Below are 10,808 nucleotides of genomic sequence, written 5' to 3'. Positions count from 1 at the left end.
GTGGCAGACAACATGTGACAACACCTGCACCTGACCACAGAGCCACACCAGATGATTTTGACAACCCTTTGTTCAGGGAAATATTTTTCCAGTTCTGTGAAACTTTGTTCAGTTTATGTCTTAGTTGTTGAATCTTTTTATGTTCATACAAATATAAACATGTTAAATTTGCTGAAAATAAAAGCAGTTGTAAGTGAGAGGACGTTTCTTTTTTTGCTGAGTATATAAAGTAACACCAGTAGGTGTTATTCAGAGTAATGCACTGGATTATAATTATTGATGCATTACTATGTACATTTCTGATGTTGCAGTTGGTAAAAGTGGGGATGATTCTTTTAACTATATATACTGGCTTTTAGCTTGTAGATGTCACCAAGGGATCAATAGTCTTGTCTTAACCTAACAAAACAAAATCAGACTTCACAGAAATACATATACAGTTTGAATTGCATTACCTCAGGATGAACTGGGAGTAGACTATAAAAAGTGTTGTATATCACACGTAATAACCTTGTTAAACCTGATAGAAAACAGTGTTAAATTACAGCCACGTGTCATATGAAATCACAAAGCTGCAGTAGTAAAGCTTTAGTATAAATCATCGCATGCAGGTTTACGCAAATTCTGTCTTAAAATAATAGTCAAGTGTCCACACCAAAAACTGCTTCAATGTGCAATCGAAGCAGATTTTGGTCCAACTAGAAATGATTGTGTAACGGTCATTACTGGGTTTGTTCTTGACAAATTGTTTTGGCAGGTTACATACAAATATTTTAACAGTTTAATCACTGAAATTTAACAAGAAGTAAATTCATCATACCTCAGCCGGAGACAGACTTGTCCTGTTCCATATGCTCCCAGTCAGGTCACCTAATCATGCGTCTGACTCCAGAGAGTTTTAGGAAATTCAGTGTGCCATTATCCTGTAATTAGGATGTAACAAGGATGAGCATGCTATAAACATTTCATGGCACTCTGCCCTTTTGATTATGATCATGTACACAAGTGAAAATTTTGGCCTGATATTTGTTACGGGACATAAGCTCAAGGGCAAGAGAAGAGAAAAGAAAAGAAGCAGCTGGATCCTTATTAACTCCTCTGTTCCCATCACTCTCTCTGCAATGTGTATGTTTGTATGCTTTATACTACTTGGCCGCAGGTGTGATGCAAGGTAATTTGATTAAATGCAAATTTGTCTACGCATCATGTAAGCACAATTTTAGCAGAAATAAAGGTAAATTTTGACACAGTAACCCTCCTCAAGATCAGATGATAAAGCAGTAGCCAATTAAATAAAATATTTGCTTTTGTTTGTTGAGTTGGACGAGAACATTGATACCACTCTCATGTCTACAGCTGGCAGCTGGTTTAGCATCAATACTTGGAAGCAGGGTGAAACAGCTAGGTGTAAAAGTGACAATTTAAAAAACTGTTCCTTATGTCAGTCGTTACTGTGCTTTTGTGGTGCATATTTCAAAGCAAAGTAACAATTAATTAAATTGTTACAGACATATTGCAGCACAGCAAATCTTAAAAGCTTTTGGTGGGCTAGGTCTGGGGCTTCAGGCTTGGTAAAGGGGCCACCAAAAACAGTAACATTCATTTCCTGGAGACCATTAATATCAATGACACATTTTGCTCTCAGGTCAACACCAACCATGTTACTCTCTTATCTCAATGTCTCAATAACTGACACAGTACATTGCAATTTGAAATTTGTTTTTACTTAAAAAAGATCAAAATAAAGATGTACAATTGAACCAAAATAAGACGCCATATTACACTTCAGCTCTAAAGATGGATGGCAGGACAAAAAGGCATGACCTGAAATATTTCAGCTGGGTTCTGCGCTGCTAAAAACTTCCCCGTCCAACCGCAGCACGTGGAACAGAACGGACCAGATGAGAGCCAGGAATAAACAAAAACATTTAGAACCAACGACATCGTTGGCTGGTGCTGCTGAAGATGTGGCGTCTTGTATCCTATTGCAGATTGTCCTTCCATTTGTCCAAAAGAGATGAGGACACTTCAGTCAGTGAGACTGGATCCAATACATTTCTGCTACAGTGTGTCCAGCCTCCCTGGGGGATCCACAGTGTTTCAGTAAGGAAGGGCTCTAATCATTGTTCAACAGACAAACAGTGGCTTCATCAGCTCGGGTTCGACGTCATTACATACTTCATATAACATATATTGAGAGAAATGGCTTCTTTCTTTTTTTTTTTTTAATTTCGCATCCTCATTTGGATTCATGTCACACATAATGGTCTAAAAGATCTACCCAGATAGTACTTTACTGTCTACATTTAAAACCAGGAGACAGACAGTTTCTTTTTTCATTTCTCAGTACAAAAAATAGATCAAAGAATGAAAAAAATAGTTATATTCTGACTGCAGAAACTTGATTTATAAAGCTCTACTCATGAGCAACTGTCTGGGTCTACGTCTGCACAGTGAGGGTTGTGGTTTAAGGATTGGGGGTGGAGCTACTTAACATTCATTGTTGAATATATTAATGAATTTGTATGCAACAGGTATCAGAATATTTGGGCAGCTGATACCCCTTCACATTTAGAGTTTGAATGTTCCTATATGATACAGTTAAGTATTCAACACATTTAACACTGCCTTCCACATGTCTCCTCCTTCAAGTGGCATCATCTTTTTCAGTATTGCGATGAATAAAATCTTTAAAGATGATTTACAAAAAAGAACTGTCTGTCTGTCCACTACATTATCTGCTATGTACATCTGTTTAAAAAGCAAGCATGTTACACAGTCCACCCTATGTACAGCTAAATTCTTCATTTTGTTTTTAACGGAATATACATATTTACTTATTTTCACAGTTTCCTACATTTACTCATATATTCAATATCAATAGATTTCCTTTTTGTTATCATGAATACAAATATTTTTCGTCGTATCGTCATGGCACTGAGCTACAACTCTCCCAGTGTCCCTTGTTGATATCTCGTGAGATTGTTGTCTCTTGAACGCTGCTCATGTCTTTGTAGCAAATACTGTTCAGTTTGAAAACAATCTTGATTGTGGTTCAGTTTTGTTGCCAATTAACAGCAATCCAAAAATGCACAGTTTTGAGTTTCAAGTTTACAGTTTTCTGGTCTTCGTCTTTATCATGTATCATGATATTATTCATTTTCTTCCCCTCTGTTGCTCTTCCATCACTGGAGTGCTAAAGGCTCCAGTCAATTCCCTTTGATTCAAACATACTCCTGCTTCCTTGTGGCCACACAATTATAAAATGGAGATAGTTCTGCCTCTGGTTTCCGCAGATTTCCGAGAGAAATCATTGATCCGCAACAAGTCATAACTTCTAACAGCGGGATTTGTTGTTTGCGCCTCCGTCGTCCCTGTCTCGCCCACTGGAGGTGACCTGTTGGGTGTGTGAATCCTGTTTCTTTGTAGTTAGTCTCTGGTTGTTTCGTGGGCGGTGTGATTATTGTTTTTTCTTGTTTTTGGAATAAGGCACTTGAGAGGTTTTTGGTTTTCACGGGAGCTCAGAGGAGACCAGGGCGAGGCCGGAGCTCTGGCGGAGGGGAGGACCAGTGTGGACGGCCTTGGGACAGTCGGGCGTCAGCACCCGTCCGTTCTCCCCAACGCTGCCTGTGATGGACAGACGGGCCTTGTTTCTCATGGCTTCTGTAAATGTTAGCTGAGGAGAAAAATAAAGAGAGAGGTTTGTGTATGGAGCAGGTGAAAATAAGAAAAACTGTACAGTGCAGATTGGAGTTTTAGATGGTACACGAAGATGACTATTAAGGAATTAATACAGCGCAGGCCTAAGGTAAAACAGGTAAAAAGGACACATTTCTTCCGTATATAGTCCATGCTTTGATCCAGAGTGATCTTTAAAATTCTGACAAACATCTCAAAATGACTATGAGTTTTGAAAATTAACATTTTTTTATAGTAGTTCTCAGTTACCTGCAAACATATGGAGCTCTGACCTTAATTTCTATCTGTTATGATAACAGTGAAATAGGTGGAAAACTGTGAAAGCTGCATAAATGATCATGATGTGATTATTACGTTGCAAATGCTTGGTTTAAACCTTAATAAGAGTGCCTGTAAATGTACAGAGCTGAATGAAACAGGCTAATGCTGTAACAGAACGATCGCACCTGCTCAACCGTTAGAATGTCGCAGTGATGCGTTCACTTACTGATGTTTGTAATGAAATACATTTTAAAAGGTGATGTGCATACAATTTAAAAGAGAAAGAAACTTCAGTAGAGCTAAAACTCCAATCTGCTTTAACATTAACAGCCTCACAATACAATACAGCTGTCCAGTTAAATATATATACAGTAGTGTAGCAACCACAGAGTCAGAAAACACCTTTCATAGCCATTCAGTACAATATCAAGCCAGCCCCATACTACATGTAAATCCATTAGCGACAGAATTATTACACAGTGAGTGATAGTTGCAGGCAGTGGGACAGGGAAGCTGACTAAGCAACAGTCAAGCTAATGAAGAGTTTGTGCTGAAGTGCTGATGGGGGACACATAACCACATTGGACAGATATACACCCAGTGTGAAAAGATATCTGAAAGTCTAATGGTCAAGGACCTGGGGGAAATATCTGCAGAAAACAGCTCACACCAATAAAATCAGCTCAGCTCGAGGGATATATCATTTAAGTTTACTTTAGCCTTACACTGTAGTGTTTAAATATGGCTTTATTATATAGTGCGTCCTGTGTGCTCAGGGCTGGTCTCTCATTAAATTTGTTCTGTGGCTGTACTATTGTAACTGACAGACTTGAGACAGTAATATCCCTGAGCTACACCATGTACTATTCATGTTTGTGTGTGTGTGTGTGTGTTTGTGTGTGTGTGTGTTTACACCCTCACGAGGCTGCAAAGAACTTTTGATGGTTCGCTGCTGGGAAAACAAGGCACTGGAGCGTCAGAGGTTATGACTAGACATTAGATGGACGAATGTACTGCAGTTTGATGAAAGTGTAGACGTGTGGGTACAAATAAGACACTGGTCCTCATTTACCATGCCTCTCCTACCTGTTAACATGCTGTGATTCCAGTGGAATAGCTGCATAGCTACAGTTGTGAACAGTAACACTCAAATTCTGTCAAATTCAAGAACAGCACGTTGACTTCTAATACATTCATAAATGTGTTCTAAGTTGTTATGATTTATATGCCATTGAAACAACCTAATCTCACTTCATTTGTGTAAAATTGCATTTTGATTCTCACATTTCATCTTCATTAACTCAAACATGTTACAGCTATCTAAACTGATTTTGATCAAACTGATTTTTTAATCATGGCATTTATCAGTTTTCAACATTATTGAATTCCTATGAATACCAGACATGATTATTATCTTCTGGTTCAGAATGAGTAATACATTTTGATTTTGGCAGGAAAATGGGTCACACGGTATTGCACGCTCGATAAATGAGGGCCAATGTCTGCAGCCACACAAGCTGCGAAGCAGTACAGGCGACGTCATGTCTGAGGATGACTCATCGCTTCCTGTCACATTGAGAAAAAGCTCCAACGCAGACCAGGACGTCACAAGACCACATGGTGAGCAGATAAGACAGAGAAGTGGGAAGCAGTTCGTCACTGGTCACGACAGTCACTCAGCATGGCAAAGCTAGCACAGGGATACGATAGGTTTCACTTACAGTCTCTGTGCAGGGAGCTAGTGAGGGGGGGAGCAAAGGCTTGAGCGGAGCTTTATCGAAAACCCCAACTACATCTTATCAGCTTCCCCATCGCTGCCATACCCATTGAAAACCTCGCTAAACTCGGCTAAGTTGGGGATGCTGGGGCTGGGCCTCGGACTCTGGCTTTGGTTAGGCTCGGGGCTATGGTGGGGGCTGCCTGTCTGGCAGGGGTAGCAGTGGTGGTGCGGATGGTGGTAATGAGGGTTTTGGGACTGGGATTGGGACTGGGCCTCCACCTTCATTCTCTTGGCCTCGTTGCGTGACTTGTAGCAGAATTCAATGAGGGCCACCAGCATGGCCAGGCCCAAGCCCCCGACGAGGATGTAGAAGACCCCCGCCACGTTGCTCAGACTGAGGGCCTGGGACGACTTGTCCTGTAGCCGACGGGGAGAGGAACAAAAACACAAAAGTCAGCGCTAATTTTAGCAGAGGCAGCAGTAAGTTCACACATACACTCAACATTTATACACAAATAAGACAGGGCAATATGGAAAAATCTAACATAAACTTCACATCATGCACACACACACACACACACACACACACACACACAACATCATGTATCACTACTCTGCCTCTATCCTGTCAGTCTACTGTTCCACAGCTGTATGTAGCCATGCTAGCAAAAATAATCTCCTGCTATCATCCAGCCTAATACGTCAGAAAGCTCTATCTATCTGCATTAAAGAGTCCCTTCAACCAAATTACAAAAACCTTCTCACTTGCCTCATGCATTTTGTTTTGAAAAAGCGGCAGATTAATAAACACGCTTTTGCCGTAGTGCTGACACACTTAGTTAGTCCCACAAACTTCTGATTTACCTTCATTGTTTTTTCGGTGCGTGTGTTCTTTTCCTGAACTTTATTCAAAAATGGCACCTACTAAATGCCGGCCAGTGCACTGTGTGCCATTTCATGCCATACTGTGACTGTTTGGTTTGCAGACGTGGGTCGCGCCAGCAGCCACGCTGTAAGAATTTGGTCCTAAATTTATGAAAATGTCAGACTTTGGATGTCAAAGTTCCAAATCGGTCGTTGAACAACTCTCTGTGCAATCTAAGACCAATTTTTGATCCAAGGTTTCCCCACGATTCTCTCATGATTGTCTCCTTTCCTTTAAGACAGCCTGAACTTGCAAAGTGTAAATGCAGAGATAGTCCCTTCGAAAACAGTTGACGTGTTCTGTGGACTTTTTAAAGCGACAAGGACACTGTTCCTGAAAAGAAATGTTGCTGTTGATATGTAAAAATGCTATTAATAGTATCTGCATAGATACATATAGTTGAGGCAAAGGAGAAAATATGTGTTTGTAATTTGGATGAACTAGCCCTCTAATTTCCCTCCATATTTCAACAGGCTTCTCTGTCTCTCAGTTCTGACATTCACCTTTTAACCCCCTTTAATTCAAATGTATGCAGCTGGTCTCACTGAGCTCTGACTCTTGCTCCTCCCTGCCATTTACCTCCCTCAGATAAATCACCTACATCCTTAAGAGGCATTCAACTTATTACCTTGACACAAAAAGATTGCCTGTCATGCTTAGTCTCATTTGCAGGTGATAGGGTGTGTGTCCTGCACCTAATGATCTGAGTAAGCGGACATGATTGATGTGGAAGGTACATGCTGTTTTATTTATAATGTGGCCGCTCTCTCCATGCTCCAGTGCATTAACAGCGTGGATCAGTCTTGAGTGTGCTACTACAGCTGAGGCTTACAGTAGTACTGACATCTAGTGTGACATACAGTAACGTCTCAACATGCCCTGGGACCATCTTTGGTGACAACCAATGTGAGTGTGATCCTTCATCTGCAGTTGCAACACATAGCTTAGCTGCTGTAAAACTGTTAGCGCTGCGTCATGCCTTGTTTCTGTCATGCTGTATCCCTCAGGCTACGCCTTAAGTCTCTACCTGCACGTCTGTCACTCGCTCTTTCTCAGAGTATTATGTGGGTGCATCATATCAGCCAGCCTGCTGTAATAACAGAACAGTACTGCCAGCGTTATAAAAGTGTGCATAGAGACAAAGAGAGGAGGGGAGGCTCCCGGGCTGGTGGAGACTGACCTTACTTCCCGAGTCCTTGGGTCCACACTCCCCTTTATCGTACCACCATTTGTTTTTCAGTTTGTCTAAGACTCCTGCTTCACTCAGTTTCAATACGGCAAGGTTTACAGGCGTTCTTCAAATCACGGGGGGCGGGGAAGGGTGGGGTGGGGAAAATAACATAAATAACATCATAGGACATGTTATTTTATGTTATTCAATCAGAAGAAGCCCAACAAGAGCAGCTCAGTACTCTTCACAAAGTGACGAAGCCGGGTGGGGCCCCACCTAAGCTACATGTCTCTTTGCTCATTGGTCAAGATAGTTATTTGTAGGATTGGGTTTATTGGGAGGTATTAAAGGGACAGGGCAGAGCTAACAGACATATATATGTGGGGCCCCGGCTGCATCGCTTTTCTGGAACGGGCGCATACTGCCGGGACCTTTCTTACAACAAGCACAGAGGCTAGTACTGTCAACCCAAAACTATTGGCTGAGAAAATTAACTTTATACTTGTAGTAGGCTTTCACACCCAATATGGGTCTACTATCACATTGTAAGATTCTTATTTTAAACAAGTTTCTAATAACTAAATTTTAACAAAACTTTAAAATTGTTTTATCATTCTAATTTTTACATAAACGGTAAGCAAATATTTTTGCTTTGACAGTACTCGCTCTCCTCTCAAGATTAAAACTAGCAGTTTCCTAGTCAGCAGTGTAACTGTGTTGATCGACCCGGCAGATGCTCCTGTTACCAGCAAAACACATTTCTCTTTTACCCGCATTAAGATCACAGGGGCATAGCGACATAGCGGCTAACCTTCTCGCCACCGCCTCCGCTGCCACACTCTCCTTTGTCGTACCACCACTTGTTTTTCAATTTGTCCAACAGGCCTTGCTCATTGAGTTTTAATACTGCCAGGTTAACTGCACTTCTTGAAAACGATAAAACATATTTGGTGAGAGGGGGTGAGTATGCTGTCCAATTTGGGAGGGAAGAAAGAGAGGGGGGGAGGGGAAGGGAGGAGTAGCAGTAAGAGAGGGACAAGGGTGGAAAAGTGCATTAATGCTCTCAACGGTCACATCCCATCCCAGGACCCAGACACACACTGAACACGAATCTCCTCCCTTTAATGTGTTGTTAAGTGAAAAAAAAAAGAAGATATAATATTAATGTTAATAAGCTTACAGCAAAGTTAGCCTGACATATAGGGCCAATACTTTTTTTTTCTTAAATTAAAAATCTGATCATTCCAGTCGACAAAATCCACATTATCAACTAGACAATGAAAAGCTGCTTTTCCTGTTAAAATGACTACAAATTTAGAGTGGTAAATATGCCACCATTATGACTGTAAACTGAATATGTGCGGTGCAAGATTGGAAAGCTTGACTGTTGAGGTAACAGTTCCTCCTTTGACCCACATAATGTTTTTCTAACTCAGGAACAAAACATGGAAAACACAATACTTAATTGAGTAATACATCATTTTTGTCACAGAAATTGTCCAATTTAAAACATAAAATATTGGCACAAAATGTTAGCAATCAACACAGTCAGTCCGAAAATATCCGCATCAGACAGTGCTTCGAGAAACAGACACCTCTAAATAATTTGGACTTGTTTTACACATGTATACAGTTGTACAGTATGTATGTCAGCCAATTCAAAGATCACAGGATTTCAGAGCATTAAGCTGCTCTGGAAAATCATGATTGACTTGCATAAAATATCTATGAAAAGCTGTTTAAAATAAGTGTGCATTTTGATTTCATGGGTTCTTTTGAAGGCTGCTGTCGTGATGTCTGACGATAGTGTGGAGAGAGAGATTTGCCTCAGCGTGCCTTTTGATCCTTTTAATTTATTTGCATCATTATGAAAAATAAAAAACACTCAGAAATGGAAATGGATGAGAAGCACAAAGCGGCACAGCTAATATTTCAGTTTTTGCTGATGATGTTGTTGTTGCAGAGCCATGTGAAATAACAGCCTTGACCAACAATGTTGCCTGCTCTTGATGTTGCTGGTGTGTTTCCTTGCTGATATTCGGACAAGTGACTGACAGAAGATGATAATCCCCAGAACATCAAGATGGTGGCCTGGAGGAAGGGACTACCGTGATCTGTCAGGGACTCTTCCTGGTCAAAGCCGTGGCTGAAAAATTTCACCAGCAGCTGTTCTGCTCTACTTCAGGCTTTATGGGCAGAGGAATTTACAGAAAACAACTAACAGGGTTTGATTTAGTGGCTGTGAAGAGTTGGAAAAAATTACAGTGTTAGTACCTATTCCCAAAGAATAAACAACCATTACGTGTGACTAATGTTTTCATTGCACTCTCTAATTACATGTGATAAATGATAGCAAGGCTCCAATATTATCTATTTATACACTAGAGTTGCTGAGAGCCTTTATAAAAGTTCTCTCACTGGTATTTTCTAACTTGTATTACACAACAAAGTTCTCATACCTCTAATCAAAGTGATCATGGAGCTGTTCTCCACTGGTTTGCAGACATGTGCACACATGCATACACCTGTGAAGTTCTGCCTTTAGTTCAGCCATCCATTCCCTACAGTGAGACCTTGCCGGCGGGCTTTGATCGATGAGTTTGCGGATTGAAAGTAAAACTCCCCACAGTAATGACACTGTATTCTCTGGCAGGTCTGTGAATTCCACCATGTGCGAGAGGTAGTGACAGAGTCTGGCAGAGTTACCCAGGGCTGAGCATTCAAATGGCTCCCAAAACACTATTTCAGTCACTTAGCTGAAAAGAAAGAACCAGTCAGCCGTGAAGGAAAGCTGAAGTAGCATTAGCAAAATATCTCAGCTAATTGCGTCTGTGTATAAAAATGCAGATTATCTAAATAAGACACTTTCAGATGAGTCAAGTATACTAGAGCCTCAAGCATGCCATTCCAACATCTCTGCACAAACAGCAAGCACGAGCACAAAGGCTTACCTGGTGTGGAGAGCTGTAAAGAAAAGAAATGAAATAACCACCCCTGCGTCATCACAATGACCCCCACATGCATGCAACAAA

At 40.9% G+C, this 10,808-nt stretch overlaps 1 protein-coding gene across 4 annotated transcripts in view; it reads right to left on the bottom strand.

Annotated features, from left to right (window-relative positions):
* Nucleotides 1-1,777: 1,777 nt before the first annotated feature.
* Nucleotides 1,778-10,808, bottom strand: part of gria4b (glutamate receptor, ionotropic, AMPA 4b) — a 134,749-nt gene continuing 125,718 nt past the window's right edge. The window contains exons 14-16 of one of the 4 annotated variants that reach the window (XM_046039786.1): nt 8,588-8,702; nt 5,960-6,097; nt 1,778-3,676 (exon numbers count right to left, since the gene is read on the bottom strand). In XM_046039786.1, the coding sequence (XP_045895742.1) occupies nt 3,512-3,676; nt 5,960-6,097; nt 8,588-8,702 (418 nt within the window). In that variant the 3' untranslated portion in view covers nt 1,778-3,511. Of the gene's footprint in view, nt 3,677-5,330; nt 6,098-7,785; nt 7,901-8,587; nt 8,703-10,808 lie in introns of those variants that run through there. The other 3 variants (XM_046039787.1, XM_046039784.1, XM_046039785.1) reach the window with 3 other exon arrangements.

Source organism: Micropterus dolomieu, linkage group LG23, assembly GCF_021292245.1.
Source record: "Micropterus dolomieu isolate WLL.071019.BEF.003 ecotype Adirondacks linkage group LG23, ASM2129224v1, whole genome shotgun sequence".
In the NCBI taxonomy this organism is placed as follows: domain Eukaryota; kingdom Metazoa; phylum Chordata; class Actinopteri; order Centrarchiformes; family Centrarchidae; genus Micropterus; species Micropterus dolomieu.
Note: the sequence above shows the minus strand (reverse complement) of the source record. Positions and strands in the feature narration are given on the sequence as shown.